We start from the raw sequence: 17,839 nt of genomic DNA, 5'->3' as shown, positions 1-17,839 counted from the left end.
ATGTCAAAAATTACAATGAAACTTGTCGATTAGTTATGAAAACACAAATGCAAGGTAACAGACTGAAAGGGATGCCAAACTTCCTAGTTTCAGGGATTACCTTTTTGAAATATGATTGTTTTTATATAGCTGACACTGTACTTTTGGTGAGATAAAAATATACCGGTATGTGTATTATGAAGCCCAAATGAAACTTCTGGAAATAGTAAACCACACCATCATACCTGGTATCCATTTTATCTTGAAACCATTTGCTGTAAGACGAGGATCGGACAGGTAAGCTGATCCACTGTATCTCTGATCATCTGTGGTCATTTTACATAAAATCTCTAAATAATGAGATCCATTAAAAAGACTGAAAAAGAAATTATGGTCCTTTAACTTATTAAATATGTAAAATGAAATAAGAGGATTTATGGAAAAAAGTTAATGCAAGGGCCCTTTAAAAATGATTCATAAGTAGCCCTGTGACAAACTTTACTTTTTTACATCTCTGTTAATATCTCTTAGAAGACCTACTATATTCAGCATACAGAAAGGAGGAAGAATGGACATAAAAGACAGTTTCTATCTTTTAGAACATTACGAACTAAATGTGAGATCAAAAACTGTGCTCTCTCTATAAAATACAAGTAAAAACTTTATAAATAATGCCATTGTTATATTATTATTATTCTATCATAAGGCTGTTGTTAAGATCAAAGGGTTTAGTAAAGTTCCTATCATATGGTAAATCCTCAGCAAACATTGGCCATTGTTATTACTGAGCTCCTACTTCCTATTTTACAGAGATCTAAGTTATGCCATTGAGAGATAAATGACACAATCTGCATTAGAACCGTAGTAAGGACACTGAATCCAACCCATAATTCCAGTCTTTCACTCAGTTTTGAAAAACTTATATTAATTGTGGTGGGCATGTCACATTTCAAAAGAAGGGTGAAAACAATTTTGAATTCAGTTTTGTTGCTGTCCATGTTCAATTAAGAAATCTTTATTATCAGGCTAGTATGGGTCCCAAATAATAGTTTTTCATTTTATTTTTTTTTCAAAGGTTTTACTTATTTGACAGACAGAGAGAGATCAGAAGTAGGCAGAGGGGCAGGCAGAGAGAGAGGGGGAAGCAGGCTCCCCACCAAGCAGAGAGCCCGATACGGGGCTCGATCCCAGGACTCCGGAGATCATGACCTGGGCCGAAGGCAGAGGTTTAACTCACTCAGCCACCCAGGCACCCCGCAAATAATAGTTTTTAATGTATTTGTTTTTGAATAACAGAATATCATAAAGGAAAAAAATCTTTAAAAATGTTTAATTTGTAGAAGCACAAAATGATTTTTAAAATATAAATGAAAGTTCATAAATAACCATTTAGAGAAGTAATCATGTTTAAAATTTCATATATACCCTAGTTCTTTTTAAGGGAAGAACAGAAAGTACTATCAGATTTTTGAACTGTTTAATACAGGCCGAATCTGTATTAATTCTTTTTCTAATTCTTTGACAGTTTGCTAAGCCAATCTCAAAGAGAATACTATAAAAGATGCTGGATTTAGGTGAATGTATTACTGCTGTCTTAATTAAAAAGACAGCTCTGGGGGCACCTGGGTGGCTCAGTGGGTTAGCCTCTGCCTTTGGCAAAGAGCCTGCTTCCCCCTCTCTCTCTGCCTGCCTCTCTGCCTACTTGTGATCTCTCTGTCAAATAAATAAATAAAATCTTTAAAAAAAACAAGAAAAAGACAGCTCTGATATATGTTTTCCTGTGTCTTGGCTCTATTTTTTCCTTCTGGTAACGGATTTTTTTTTTCAAAATACAAAATTATATTGTATATCAAGAGCAGATAAATAGACAATGAAATTTAAAAAATAACCCACTTATATTAGCATCAAAAACCAAAATATTTGGGAAAAATTTTTTCAAAAAAATGCCTCTATACTGAAAACTACAAAATATTGCTGAGAGAAATTAAAGAAGACTTAAATCAATGGAGACCACTGTGCAGGGATTGGAAGATGCAGTACTGTTAAGATGGCAATTCCCCCCAATATGATCTACAGGTTCAAAGCAATCCTAATCATAATTTGGTAGCAGGGCTTTTTAACAAAAGAGTTTTAATATACTTTATTAAAGATTTTTTCATATATTCTTGGGAGTTCTGAAACAGAGTTATCCAGTAACATGTCCCAGAGATCAAACCCTCAATAGCTTTCTAATTTCAGGTTTTTGTTTTTTTTTTTTAAAGATTTTATTTATTTATTTATTTGACAGACAGAGGTCACAGGCAGAGAGGCAGGCAGAGAGAGAGAGAGAGGAGGAAGCAGGCTCCCAGGTAAGCAGAGAGCCCGATGTGGGGTTCGATCCCCACTCTGGGATCATGACCTGAGTCGAAGGCAGCGGCTTAACCCACTGAGCCACCCAGGTGCCCCTAATTTCAGGCCTTTATCTCTTTTCATATATATGATTCTTTCCTCTGTCAGACCAAAGAAAGAAATAATAAATATTAAAAAAGGGAAATGTTAACAGGTTAGCTGTTAGCTATTCATTTTTACAGAAAATAATTTGCTCATGTAGGATATTAAAGGGAAATACCCCATTTTGTAATCTATAATAAAATCAGTTCAGGGGAACAATCATCAATGGATGAAATCATTAGATGGAAAGGTTGACAGGGAATTTTAAGGTATGAGTGCAGCTGTCAGTGTCAGAAACCAGTGATAAGCGCCTTCTGATGTGATGAAACAAGAAGCACATAGCACAACCTATTAAATGGTCATTCCAGAAAGTATAATCAAAATCTATTCAATCCTGCAGGACTAACTTCTGTTTAAACATGGGAGAGGAAAAAACAAGGAACTACGAGGAAGCAAAGGGACAAACTGAGACAGTAGGCTATTCTAAAAAACAAGTGACTTAGTATCAACAACAAGTTAATGGTGTGATATTAGAAGAGATTTAAGAAACAAAATGTAACGGCTGGACCTTAGATACAAATTAAATTTAATAATTTAAATTTTAATTTTAATAATTTTAAATTTAATACTTTAAATTTTAATTTGTTTAGATAAATTAAATTTAATAATTTAAAAACTATAAAAAAGACATGTTGAGACAATGAGATATACTTTCAAGGAATTATATTGTGTAAGATAGGAAAATGTCATTTGTGATTAGGTAAGTCATTTTTAAAAGAGAGAAACCAAAAGATATTTGGGTGGAAATTGGCTAAAAAATTTAGGAAAGAAAAAGAAAATATGTCTGTGTGTGTGTGTGTGTGTGTATGCATAATATACACATATATATTTGAAAGGACAAATAGACAAATGTGGCAAAATCCTGGTAATTGTTGATAAAGGTATTCATTGTATAATTCTATTTTGGTATACACTTGAAATGGAAAGTGTACAATGACAGAGTCATGGCAACCTAACTTCAAAATTGTCCGAGGCAAGTCACTTATGAACAGGAGAATTGAGGCTGATATTTACTAACTGCAGAAGTAAACTAGCTAGAATATTCTAAAATTATTTACTCAAAAACAATTCCATTGAAGATTAGAAAATCAACTTTAAAAAAGAATTCTTTAGACTTTTCTCTACCAGAAAACACTTCCAACTTTTGCTTTGAATTTCCAATCTAGTATGGATTGATAAATCTTTTGAGAGTTAAAAAAAGAAATCTATTATTTCAACATACCTCTCTGTTAATATAATTGGCTTTTCCAGTGGCTCTGCAGGAAGTTTATGATTCTCAATAAGTCTTTTAAATAGCAGGGCTTCTTCCACTCTGTAAGGATTTAATAGCATTACCTCTGTTTTGGATGTAATTAGCCACGCATCAGGAAACTTGAGATTGTGGAGCAAGCAAAGTTCCTCCTTCTCTTCTAAGTCAAATTTATGTTTCTCAAAATTTTTTTTTAAGTTTTCCATAGAAAAGGGGATCTGAACTATTTTAATGTTTTGGTTCTTTTTTTCAATTTGGGACTGAAAGAGCTCATCAAGTTTAGGCTGATTAGATAATGAAGTTTTCAATTTGTGCTTCTGTGCCAAATTCCATGCACTGGTGGGCTTTATCTTTTTTCTGCCATCCTTAAATGATGTTTGTGATTCCTGTTCAATGGCTCTCTTGATTTGCTTATTGTATCGTTCCAAATCTTTAGTAGCTTTCTCTTCGTATCTGGGAATAAAGATAAAATAGAACTAATGAGGTCATAATCAGAAACGTATTGGCCATCTGAAGTAAATTTTATAAAAAATAAAGAGCTGGTGTTCCAAGTCTGATAATGATGAAGGAGCCTATATTGGACTAACCTTCCCTACATTAACTATAATTCTGAACAAAATACAGAGATCAACTATTTAAAATGGACATGGAAAAGCAACCAAAAATAGGCAGATATTGGAATGACTCAACATTCAAAAAAGAGATCCATATTTATATAGCTTTTACCCAAAGGGAAGTTCCTGGCATTGAAGGGGAATGGCAAAATAAATAAATAAATAAAATCATCAAGCAATAAGCTGTACTTTTTGGGGAAAAAAACCCCAAAAACACTAAAAACTATTTTTTTCAATATTTTATTTGACAGGGTGAGAAAGAGTGAGAGGGAACACAAAGAAGGAGCACAGGAGGGAGAAGGATAAGCAGGCTTCTCACTGAGCAGGGAGCCCGATGTGGGCTCCATCCCAGGACCCTGGGAGTGATACCTTAGCCAAAGGCAAACGCTTAATGACGGAGCCACCCAGGTGCCCCATGAAAAAATATTTTTTTTTAAATAAATTTTATTATTTATTTTTATATCACATAATATTACCTTATATAAGTTGCACTTTTACTAGCTTGAATAACTAGAACAGAGTTCCTTGCTTCCAAAACAACTGGAAATTAAGGGAGAAAAATCCCAGAAAATTCCATAAGTGGAAGCCTGGAGGAAAACAACTGCTAGAATGTTCAATGAGCTAGACACAGATTTTAGTGACTACCTATGGCAGAATAAATGGAATTTAGAGCTTGAATTTTATATAATTAGATGGTTTAATAAACACTTTGCGCTTTAAATTAAAACTGGATGAGGGCTACATCCTAGGGTAAGGGAAAAACTATGTCCTAGAACTAAGAAAGCTGCCCCAAGGTTGGGGGCAATATTTAAAGTCTCTCTCTAAGGAAGTATAAAACAGCCTTCCAGCTCAGTGTGATCTGTCAGTAACTTAAATCGTTGCAGAACAAACACCAACACTTTTCAGAAGAAGGCAACAGAATCTAGAGTTTCTTCAACGTATCACCCACAATGTCCACTAAACAAAAGTTATCATTCAAGCAATAAAAAGGGGAAATGTGAGTAATGATCAAGAGAAAAACTGGACAGTAAAAACCAACCTTAACATGTCTCATATGTCGGAAATTGCCAAAGGAAAAAAAAAAGTTATTTTTGAAATGGGTTTTTATTAATATTTAAGGACTTAAAGGAAAAGATTATCCTAATGAGAGAACCAAAAGGAATGTAAACAGGGAAGGGACATTATTAAAGAACCGAAAGGAAATTCTACAACTAAAAAATACAATATCTGAGATTAAAAATGTCAAAAAGAAAGCCTGAAAATGCTTAACAGCAGATGAGAGATGGCAAAAGAAAGGGTCGGCAAACTTGAAGGCAGAGCAATAGAACTTACCCAATCTAAACAGGAGAGAAAAATGAAGATTAAAATAAATCTCTGTGGCCTATGGTACAACAAACAACCCCACATATTTGGGATCCCAGATAAAAATGTAATTAGAATTCCAGATTAAAAATGTGGAACTGAAGAGAAAAAAAGAATTGATGACAATTAGACAATTTGGATAAATGAAACATTTTGTAGATCCAAGAAGGTCAGTGAACCGGAGCAGGATAAATACAAAGAAATCCACAGTTTGATACATTAGATCAAACTGCTGAGAAACAAAGACAGACAAATTCCCTGAAAGCAGTGAGAGAAAAAAAAAAAAAAGACATTACAAAAAAAGAATACCACAAATGATGGATATAACTTATTAGAAGCAATGTATAGCCAGATGGCAGTAAATTATATTTTTTAAGTGCCAACAGAATCCAATGATACAAAGCAAAAATGTCCTATAAAAATGAAAATGATACAGACATTTTTGGATAAAAGAAAGCTTAGAATCCCTTGCCAGCATAACTGCACTATTAAGAGTTGACACAATAGAAACTGTGATCTACAGGAAAAAATGATAAGTACCAAAACGGTAACTATGTAGGTAAATAGCAAAAAAGGATCTTTTTTAAAATTGTCATTTCTTTGAAAGGTAACTTGTGTTCCCTCTCTTGCTGTCTCTCTTCTGTCAGATAAATAAATAAAATCTTTAAAAAATAGTCACTCTAATGATAACATGCAAAATAAAGATTTTATGATTAAATTTGTAATAGATTCATAGCTAAATATTAATTTTTTCAGTTGCTATTTATTTCTCATTTTAGAGTCATCAGTGAAAAAATATATTTTAAAAAAACCTCAATACATCCAAACTAATTTAATTCAGTTTCAAAGGTACAAGATAATAGACAATTCAAAATTATCCTGGATAAAATCAAGACATCTTTTTTTTTTGGATTAATGAAACTCCTACAGCCAATCAAAGACAGTCTAGCATAGTGGTGATAGAAACTGTTTCTAAAAAATTGAGATGCCTAAATCCCATCCTCAAATTTTCAAATTCTCCAGGTCAAGACTGAGGTTGAACAATACTATCTATCTATCTATCTATCTATTTATTTATTTATTTGACAGACAGAGATCACAAGTAGGCAGAGAGGCAGGCAGAGAGAGAGGAGGAAGCAGGCTCCCCGCTGAGCAGGGAGCCTGATGTGGGGCTCGATCCCAGGACCCTGGGATCATGACCTGAGCGGAAGGCAGTGGCCTTAACCCACTGAGCCATCTTTTTAAAAGGCTCCACGGATGATTCTGAAGTACTCCCAAAACTGAAAACTACTCTTAGGTGTTCAGTAAATTATAGTGGTAAGAGCACAGACCCTGGAGACTGACTGACTGGTCTGGTGCTGCCACTTAGTAGCTCTGTAAATCTATAAAAATTATTTAACTTTTCTGTGTCTCAGGATAATAATTTAATATAGATAATAAAAAAAATTTAATGTAGATAATCTACATTTACTTCATAGTTTTGATATGAGCAATAAAATGAGTTAAAATGTTTCAAGTACTTAGAATAATGCTTGGCACCATAGTAAATAATTATAAACATTTGTTATCATTGTATATCAAGGAACACATCTTATAATGAATGAGGAACATGATTGACTAAAGGCTGCTAATTATTTAAGCAACTTTACTAAAAATATTTTTCAAATGCAGTTTTAAGTTTGAGACTGAAGAATTAACGCTCTTTCTAATCTTAAGTAACTCAAGAAACTGGCTAAATTCTATTGTAGGTAATATACATGAAACATTTTTAAGGAGAAATTTATATAGATATGTGTTAGGATATAAAAATGGCATTCTTGGGGCGAACTGTATTAAATGTTAAAATTGAGACTAAAAGACAAGAGACCACATTATGCTGTGTAGTTTGTACTCAGTATATGTTTGTTAAATACAGAAATGTTAGTTGGATAAGAATGTAAAAAAGACCTTGTGTCACTGTAAACTAGATGAAAAATGCTTCTCTGGTTACTTACCAGGCTATATTCATAATTTTGTATATGGTTTTCTCTCATTTCTATTTAGAATCTGACATTCTGGACTAGCTACATAAAACAGATAATTTTCAACAGTTTCCTTTTAATAGGTACTTTAAGTATTTTTAGCTCTTGGACATTCCAGTTCAAGATTTTTCCCTTACGGTTAAAAAGGAGTTCAAGATGAAGGTCACCATTTGTAATTAATTATAATGTGCAAATTTTCACATATGGTACGAATCTTGTGATTTACTCAAGAAGTCAATTTAATTAGTTCCTTGGGAAATATAAAAAGCTATGTCCAAAGGAAGATTAAGCAAACGTTAAGTAAAAACAGCTGCTACATTTGACTTAATGTCATTAAGGGATTCAGTAACCTGAATGGAAAATATTAATTTTGATTTGACCAGTAATCAAATCGAATGTTTTTGTGATGAAAGATTACATGTAATTATAAAGTTTATTTACCATTTTTAATACCCCAGTTACAATATTATTCTTATTTTAAGTAGAAGTATATTCATCGTATGCAAATGTAAAGTTCAAGTTAACATCAATTGACTGAAACCCCAGTGGGCAAGAGCAGAGGCCTAAATCTGGCTTCTAAACCACCAGAGGAAAGGAGAAAAGCAAAGGAAAAATATCTGGAAAAGAAGAACTGAAAAATTAAATACTCCCCACACTGAGTCTATCCTCAGCTCTCAGCACAAAAACCCTGATGGTAGGGCTTATTCAAATTCTTTGTTATGGTTTACAGAATCTTACATAATCTGGCCTGCTTTCCTTCAACTTATTAGACTCTCTCATATTCTGTTCCTGTTACAGAGAGCACTTTCATTTCCTCAATAACACTATTTTCCTTTTAGCTGTTTTATTTAGAAGATTTCCTATCCCTTTCTGATTATTTTCACTTAGGGAACCATTTCCTGTCTCATAGATGAGAATAAGCCCACTGCTAAGTATTTTCATAACTCTACATTTATTTTAAAACTGACTCCTCGTATTCTATGATTCCTTTGTGTTTTCCTCATTACACTGCATCATTTATAAGTCGAGAAAGTCTATTTTGTTTATCGCTGTATCTGAAGTGATCAGCTAGAATGCGGAGGGCCTTGGATACAGAACGCCCGTAGTAAGTGTCTCCTGTCTGAAGACGGGTGGGAAGGGAGGGGGGAGGAAGGAGAAGGAAAAAGAAAGAAAAAGGAAAGAGAAGAGAGGAAAGAAAAGGAGAAAGGAGAAAGGGCAATGAGGGAGGAAGGGAAGGAAACAGAAAGAACAGAAGAAAAGGAGAGAGGAAGGACGAAGGGGAAACCCAGGCAGGACAGGAGGAGTGAGGGGAGTATAGAGAGAAAGATCCACTGCCCACAGCAGAGGAGTCTACTCTGATACCCCTGAGCATTTCCGGCAGAACTGAGGATCATGGAACGAATTCCAAGATAAATATTACAGAAAAGTGGTAGTTAGTGTGATTGTTGAGTAGGATAGCATTTTTGCTACACTTTCTCACTGATCATGATTTTGGAACCCAGCCACCATGGTCCCCAAACCCCTGGCTCTCAAAGATTCTAACACATTTTGTGACATACAGTAAACTCTCTGATTCCAAAATACTTATATTTTCTTCTATTTATGGCCTCCAAATTAAATTCAATCTTCACTAAGCAAGTGAAAAATAATGTCAATCAAAACATAGAAATTTTCTTTTCACAGGTTAAAAATTCTAAGTAAGATCACAAGAATGTGCCAGTCACTTTTCTTACATCATAACACATAATATCTTACTTAATCCTCACAACAATCTAGGAGATACTGTCCACACATTTTTACGAAAAGCCAGCAGAGAAACTGGAGTTAAATCCCAGTGTGGTTTCAGAGGTCTGCTCTTGCCCAACACGGCCTCTTTTGATTACCTAATGGCAGTAAGACAGAGAAAACTTTGGATTCTCAAATACTGCCTGATGATAAACAAGTGTTTAGATGGGGACTATTACCCATAATCCTGTACCCTGATACCTTGAGGCCTCCAAGAAGAAACAATGCTGACACTCCCCAAAAGTCAGCTGGAACGATACCTGCTGTTGTGAGGCTGCGAGGGAACAGCCATCTTTTGAGCTGTCACACTGTCCCTATCTTCCATGAGAGGGAAACATCTATGCTTTTTCCCCACATTCTCAGGTAACACATCACCTCCCTGGTCAACATAATTCAACTTCTGTGGACTTGCTGTACTGAAAGTTAAATGCACTGATCTTAAAATGCCTATGCCATTTAGATAAAACTAAAGACAATCACAAGGTGTGAACCTTATTTGCATCCTGATTCATATAAACAAACTTTAAAAAAACTGTTATTAATAAGAGAATCTTAATCTCACAAAACAAACGGAGGGTTGCCAGGGGGAGGTGGGTAGGGAGAGGGTGGTGGGGTTACGGACATCGGGGAGGGTGTGCACTGTGGTGAGTGCTGTGAAGTGTGTAAACCTGGCAATTCATAGGCCTGAACCCCAGGGGCTAATAATACATTATATGTTTATAAAAAAATTAAAAACTTAAAAAAAAGCTGGTAGTAAGTAATTAGAAATTCAAACACTGAATATCTGATGATATTAGGAATTCTTGTTTTAAAAATTATGATTTATGTATATAAAAAATAAAAAATTTAAAAAAATGAATGGATGTTAAAAGTACACTGGCATAACATTAAAATTCTGGTTTATTCTCTGTTAAAAGACAGTTTTCTTAGATTGTTGATCTGTTATTGATAAAAAATTATTAAAAAAATTTTCTAAAATATGTTCCTTTGTGAACAAATGGAAAAAAGAATTACGATGATTATATCATGGCTATGTTTAAAGTAGGAACATCTTTACTCTTTACAGATACACAGCAAAATGTTTATGAACATATGAACCCTAGGATATGCTTCAGAATAGTAGTAGCAAAAAGGGGAAGTGAAGTACATGGAGGTACGGATGATATGAGACTGACCATGACATGGAGGTTCGTGAAACAGGGTGATGGGTTCACTGTGCTCTTTTGTCTATTTCTGTGCATGCCTGAGAAGAGAAAAAAACACAACCATCCCCACCAAAAAGCAAGCAAGCAAGCAAGCAAACAAACAAGCTAATTTTATGGAGGTTTTGCCTGTCAGTGTTAAGAGGGACACATGAGGTGATGAGCACTGGGTGTTATATGCGACTAATGAATCATTGAAAATTACATCAAAAACTGATGTACTATATGTTGGCTAACTGAATTTAAATTAAAAAAAAAAAAAAGGAAAGTTGCATTTTACTCCCACATACAAAATAGTGGTCATTATTATTTTAAATTGATGGTGTCTTTATAAGACTGAATAAGTTAATGAAAAAGTAAAAAAAAAAAAAAATTGGTTAAGTGTCCACGTTTGTCATCAAATAAAAACTCTGAATGATAAGTTATGTTTAAATTTTCTTCAAGCTATTTACCATATTATTGAGATACCATACATAATATATGGTTGGAAGTATAATTCCACTGTTTCATTTTCTGGTGGGCTATATCACTCAAGACATACTACTCTAAGTCAACTATAAATACTCATCGTATTAGTTTATAATATTTATTTAAATCATCTAGTCTAAAAATGGCAAGTAATAAGTAGCTCTTTTCATCAAAGATAGATCAAACCACCTACTGACCTACCAAAACACTCCACCATAGTTTATAAGTTGCCAACAAATAAATAAAAGATTTTAGAAAGAAGCCTTCAGTTTATACTGATTAGGAACAGTATTGATTCTACTAAACTCAATCTGTAAAAATACTGTAATTTTCATTTTGTGTTACATATTTTGGAGACCAATTTAAAAAAGGGAATAGTCAAGATATTTCTTAAAACCACCACTGTTATAACTCTTCTAATGCATAAGCTTAAAAAAGAGAAAGTCCTGTCATAGAAAGATTCTTTAACATAAAATTAGAAAAAAAAGAAGAAAATACATTTTTAAATTAAGAAGAATGGAAAACCTTTAACTTCAAATTTTAATAATAAGTAGTGAAGGCCTGTACCAAAAACAAAAAAAAAAACCCAAATAAAAAATAAAACACTGAAAACCTCTAAATTTAAAAAAGTGATGCCAAAAAGGTACTCTAGCCAAACCAAAAGGCATTTTCCATTCTGGTTTTCCATAAATAAGAAGTTAAAAAACCCAGTGAGTCATATAGAATGGAAATATCCCAGCAGCAAGTCACAAGCAAGCTCTGGAAACTTACTTCAGTTTCTCCTCTTCACTCAATGTCTTCCACAGTTCTTCAATTTGTACTGTTGTATCCTCCAAATTGGTCTTAGAATTTTCTGTGAGAAACTGAGCACGATGATCTTGAATAAAAAGGGCACTTGCTGACATGGGTTTTCTGACTACCCGATTGCTAATTAAATCATATGCTGTAAGCTGTCCAGATTTGTTATCTAGCACATTTGATTTTTTGTTACAGGAACCTTCACTGAGATTCTTTTGTTCAGGGCTTGGATAAGCTTTATTATTGAGCTCACATGCTGAACTTTCTCGAGGCACTAAAATTTTCACAGGTTCAATGTTTTCTCCCATTGAATTTTTAAGTGTATTTCCCTTGCTCCAGTCATCTGCACAGATTTCCAAAGACTTCTCAGGAACTGCTGCTTCCTCATTTTTCCCACTCCCAGCGCTATTGCTTTTATTGCTATTTTCTGATTGGGTATGCTTAACGGAACCTACAAAACAAGTCTCACTACATTCCTTCCGGACATCCTCACAAGATAAATTATTCACTGGGATCTCTTGAAATGTATTTCTACTGTTTCTATCAATGTCAGAATTTTCACTATTAAAATGATCATCATAATGGTCATCAACATGTATCTGATGATTTAAACAATAATTAGTGCTTTTCCCAGATTTATCATTATGCACATCATTTTGGAAAGGAATGGCTGAAGTATCAACATTTGGATAATTATTTCCAGATGATTCCATCTTATTAAAAAGCACATCTGTTTCTGTTGTATTACTAACAACGATGTCAGCTGAGGAAACATCTGTTTTATTATTTTCGTAAGAATCTGTACTAGGTAGTGATCCATAACAAGTCGTCATCAGATTTTCAAGAGCAATTAAAACAGATTCCTAAAAACATAAATTAACAAATGTTAGGGTAAGTTACAAAAAATAATAAATAGGCAAGATTTAAAATATTTAAAAATATGTATAAATAAGCAACTTTCCATGTGAAAATGGTTAGGACTGCGTAAGTTTGTAAATAACATAAATAAAAAAAACTCTTCCCAAATTTACCTTATTCTGTAGTAATACTTGACTTTTATCTGGTGTTAAATTTACGTCCACATCAGCTGTAGGAACGTCAATTTTCAGAAAGAAAATGGGATACAAACGAGTTGGTTCCTTTAGGCACTTCAGATTGTAATGATGTCGGATTAACTAGAAATACATGTAATACAGAAACGATAAAAATACCACGTAAAGATAGTACTGCCGCCCTTAAATAAAACCAAAAAATCATAGTCTGCTGAGAAACTGAGTAGATGTAACTGCTAATGAGGAAAAGCAGTATCTACATGGTAATACTCATTTGGAGGCCTTGAACTTACATGAAGCACCAACATTCACTAAGAAGTACAACTCTCCAGTGCATCTGGCTTCACCGTTAAAAGATCAGAGAGTCATGGATGTTTCCAAAGTCCAGGGTTCAAATCCAGACTGCTGCTTCCTGGCTATAATGGGCTTCTTAGTCACTAACTTCTTAGTCACTAATACTTCAGTTTCTTCACTATAAATAAGGATAATAATTCATCACAGAATTGTTGTGAAGTCCTATGTAAGACACCTAGCACAACACTTAATAAATACTAGAGTATCTCCTTATCTCCTTCTCCTTATTTTATTTTTTAAGATTTTATTTATTTATTTCATAGAGATTACAAGTAGGCAAAGAGGCAGGCAGAGAGAGAGGGGGAAGCAGGCTCCCTGCTGAGCAGAGACCCCGATGTGAGGCTCGATCCCAGGACCCTGAGATCATGACCTGAGCTGAAGGCAGAGGCTTTAACCCACTGAGCCACCCAGGCGCCCCTCTCCTTCTCCTTATTTTAGAGCAAATCCTTGAAGTAGTTCTTACAACAGGCTGACAAATGGTAGAGCTAGTTTTTATTTTTGATCCAAGTAATACTTTTTTTTTCTAAAATAGATTACCTTTAATATGTCTTTTTGATGTATTGGTCGTTGGTTTATAAAGATAAAACTCCTTTCTGGGGTTGAAAGACTTGTTAAAGAGTGGTCTGCATCATGCTTTGGAAGAAATCCACTTAGATAAATCTGCAATTATAATAAATAGTTACAGAATTAGTATACAATGTCAACAATGAATGTGTTTCCAGGGGGTCTGACTATATACAGTACAAAAGGTATAAAAAAATAAAACGGATTTTCATTTTACGGTCTCAAGAGTCTTATACTGATAACCATGTCTTGAACATTAACCTTAAATAAAACATGGAAGCTTATTACACTGGTGTTCTTGGCCTCCAACTCTCTCTTCCTACAACTCTTTTTAAGGAAAAATTGGCATTCATAAAAGCTTCATGAATGGGCATATGTTTTACTGTCATAGGGCATACAACATAAATACTGCTGTCTGTTCAACCCTATTTTCTTTCTTCTTTTCTTTACGGTCTAGAAATTCTTCATACTATGACTTTCTTTGAGATGTTTGTCCTTTTCTGCCATCTTTTCTATAAAGAAGTGGCTGTTTCTATTTTGTGGAGATGACCTGACTGTGTTTTCATTTCTCATTTAAAAATCCCTTTCAAGGGCACCCGGGGCGGGGGGCTCAGTTGCTAATCATCTGCCTTCAGCTCACGTCATGATCCCAGAGTCCTGGGATGGAGCCCCGCATTGGGCTCCCTGCTCAGTGAGAAGTCACCTCTTTCTCCCTCTCCCACTCCCCTTGCTTATGTTCCCTTTCTTGCTGTGTTTCTCTCTGAAAAATAAATAAATCAAATCTTGGGGGAAAAAAAGGGTACTCATATATCCTTTCAGAAAAAAAAAGTCCCTTTTACTCTTTGAAGCCATTGTAGTATTTTTTTTTAAAGATTTATTTATTTATTTGGCAGACAGAGATCACAAGGAGGCAGAGAGACAGGCAGAGAGAGAGAGGAGGAAGCAGGCTCCCGGCTAAGCAGAGAGCCCGATGTGGGGCTCGATCCCAGGACCCTGAGATCATGACCTGAGCTGAAGGCAGAGGCTTAACCACTGAGCCACCCAGGCGCCCCCCAATTGTAGTATTTTATTTTCATTTTTGTTCAGAGAACTTTCCTACAATCAACCCAATTATTTTTATGCTCTTTATTTTACAAACGTTATTATAAAAAGGAGGGAGAAAACGATAAAGGATCCTAGAAAAAAATACCAGAGAAAAGAAAGAGAGGAGATAGAAGCAGAGAAAAAATGCTCCTACTTATTATTTCTAAAGATAATACAGAGATCTGTTAAGAATATAGGACAGAGCCAGACCGACATGATTTAAATCCTAGCTCCATTACTAACTATGTGATCTTGGTCAAGTTATTTAAAATATAAGCTTGTACTCTCTTATCTAAAACAACTAGTAACAGAGGTATTTATATTAACCTGTTAAGAAACACTAATAGTAAGATTTCAGCTAAGGTCTAGGAAAGTGAAAGTGTCAGCGGAGATGCTATTTTTAGGTAAGGAGAAACCATGAGGCTTTTTACCAACACACTGGGTGGCTGCCCTCTATGTCTATGGCTATCCCTACTCTTGGAAATAAGTGTTTAAGGAGATGCATTACCAATTTTAGAACACTAAGTGCATTATTGTCACAGTGCCAAACTGTGCCAATTTAAAAAATAAATTAATAAAGCTGGATAATCTACTACAAAATACGACTTAACTGTAAAAGTCCACAGCATTTATAAATGGTTGCATAATTTACCAGGTAACCTGAGATCTTTCTTAAAGCACCTGCTGAGCATCAGGAAGCACCTGTTTAGTCTCTGAAAGACTTACTGGGTTTGTGGACTTAAAACTGCCCCAAATAGGTAGGAATGAAAAATGAAATGAGTAAAAACAGGTAATATTGATAGTATTTTCCTTTTATACTATCTTAGTTGTCCACTGAATAATTATCATTTCCAAATACTGAGTTTTAAAAATGACTTAGGATGACCTTTTGAACAAAGTATATTTAAGTTATATGGAAAAGTAAAATCAAAGAGCAAAGTCATAAAATGCTCTAAAAATGAAAATCAGGGTACCTTATGGAAAAAGAATGTCTGTTAGAGGCCAAAACAGTGCCAAAAAGAAAGAGAGAGCAAGACAGAGAGAAAGACTAATCAGTACAACCAATAAAAATTTGACCATACAAGATTCTGACCTAAGTATTCCTCAACCTACAAAGCAAAACAAAAATGAAAAGGCAAAAATATCAACAAATCCTCCTCCCCTGACTGCCCTGCGACTATGGCCTCTCCTTCCCTTCATCATCTCCAAGAATCCCCTAGAATCCCCTAGGATCTGGTTTCTACTACCTCCAATGGACACTCAGTCTTTCTCTTATGTGATTCTCTGCAGACTCGTGAGAGGGTCCAGGATGGCAGAGGAGTAGGAGACTTAAATTTCGTTTGGTCCCAGGAAGCCAGCTAGACAGACATCAAACCGTTCTGAACACCTACGAACTCAACTGGAGAATGAAGAAAACAGCAACTCTGTCAACAGAAAATCGACCATTTGCTGCAAGGTAGGAGGTCGGGAGAAGTGAATCTGAGGCAACAAACAGGAAGATTCTCTGAAGAGCCGGAAGACAATGACAACTCTGTCACTCAGGAAGCCTCTCTTTTGGTCTCTCTGCTTCCCCCCTGCACTTCCTCTGTAGTCTGGTTTGCTGATTTCTCTCCCTTTGCTTACCACCTATAAATGATGATGGTTCCCCCGAGTTCCATCATCAGAGCCTTTCTTCTTGGAATGGACTTTGAGTAATTTCATTCACATCCACACACACACACACCAGTGAGACTAAGATACAGATGTACAGCCTCTATTTCTTTCACCCCAAATGCTTACTATTTTTAACTAGCAGTCACAAAAATCTTCTTAATCACACGACATTCAAAACTTGATGAACTATTTCATGCCACTGCTGCCCTGCTGTACTACTGGCTCCTCCACGTGTCTTCAGCATGATAGTGAGTCCTGCCACCATCCCAGTATGTCAAACGCATCTCCTACCCTCTCCTCTAATTCTGCTGAAGTAACCCTGACTGATTTCCTAATCGTAGTTTTCCCTTTCAGTAAACCTCCAGGACACCAGGGAGTTATGTTTCTAAAATAATTTAAGTAATTCTGCTCAGGACAGTGGGACAAATTCATGCAGAAACTCCCTTCTCCCAGATCTCACCTGCAAATACCTAACAGTGATAGATAAAATCAATTTTTACAAAAATCTCAAGACTGAACCCTTTAAAAGGAAGACAACATAAGATGTTAAGGATGCAAAACATAAGGGACAGTGATGGCTGAAATCAAAAGTCTTATGTGCTCTTGGATCACAAACCAGCTGTGTCAGAAAAAAAAGGTTTTTGTAACCATGTGAGGTCATAGATGTAATTAGACTTACTGTGGTGATCATTCTGCAATATATACTTATAACAAACCATTTTGTTGCATGCCTGAAACTAATACAATGTTATATGTCATCTATATCTCAATTAAAAGAAGAAACAATCTGCCAGGTGGAGATTACATTCTGATGTGGAAACAGGAACAGAAAACACATACTAGGCAAGAAATTAATTAAAATCAGTCTTTCCATGTGAGATGAGCCACTGAAACAGCCCTCTTCCTCCCCCTCAAAAATGCTTAAAAAATACTGTGACTACTGTTTATGGAACTGCCTGCAAGGGTCACAAGAAAGAACACAGATAACTCCAAAACCAAAAATAAAGCTAAGCAAAGTCAGCTAGGAAAAGGGGTCGATAAAGTCTTGGCAGGACAGAAGGCATGAACTACTAAGATTAGCACCTGGTTTTGAACTGGGGCCGGGAGTGGGGTGGTACCTGCCAAGCCATGGGGAAGAAGAAGGTGGAGTAGATAAAAACAAAAA

At 35.1% G+C, this 17,839-nt stretch overlaps 1 protein-coding gene across 11 annotated transcripts in view; it reads right to left on the bottom strand.

Annotated features, from left to right (window-relative positions):
- Positions 1-17,839, bottom strand: part of PMS1 (PMS1 homolog 1, mismatch repair system component) — an 85,272-nt gene that overhangs the window by 7,050 nt on the left and 60,383 nt on the right. For 10 of the 11 annotated variants that reach the window (XM_059393037.1, XM_059393032.1, XM_059393029.1 and 7 more), the window contains 5 exons: positions 13,912-14,034; positions 13,000-13,143; positions 11,942-12,831; positions 3,692-4,171; positions 225-355 (listed from right to left, as the gene is read on the bottom strand). In XM_059393037.1, the coding sequence (XP_059249020.1) occupies positions 225-355; positions 3,692-4,171; positions 11,942-12,831; positions 13,000-13,143; positions 13,912-14,034 (1,768 nt within the window). Of the gene's footprint in view, positions 1-224; positions 356-3,691; positions 4,172-11,941; positions 12,832-12,999; positions 13,144-13,911; positions 14,035-17,839 lie in introns of those variants that run through there. The other variant, XM_059393039.1, reaches the window with a different exon arrangement.

Source organism: Mustela nigripes, chromosome 3 (genome assembly GCF_022355385.1).
Source record: "Mustela nigripes isolate SB6536 chromosome 3, MUSNIG.SB6536, whole genome shotgun sequence".
Lineage (NCBI taxonomy): Eukaryota > Metazoa > Chordata > Mammalia > Carnivora > Mustelidae > Mustela > Mustela nigripes.
The sequence above is the reverse complement of the archived record's forward strand: the minus strand, read 5'-3'. Positions and strand labels throughout refer to the sequence as shown.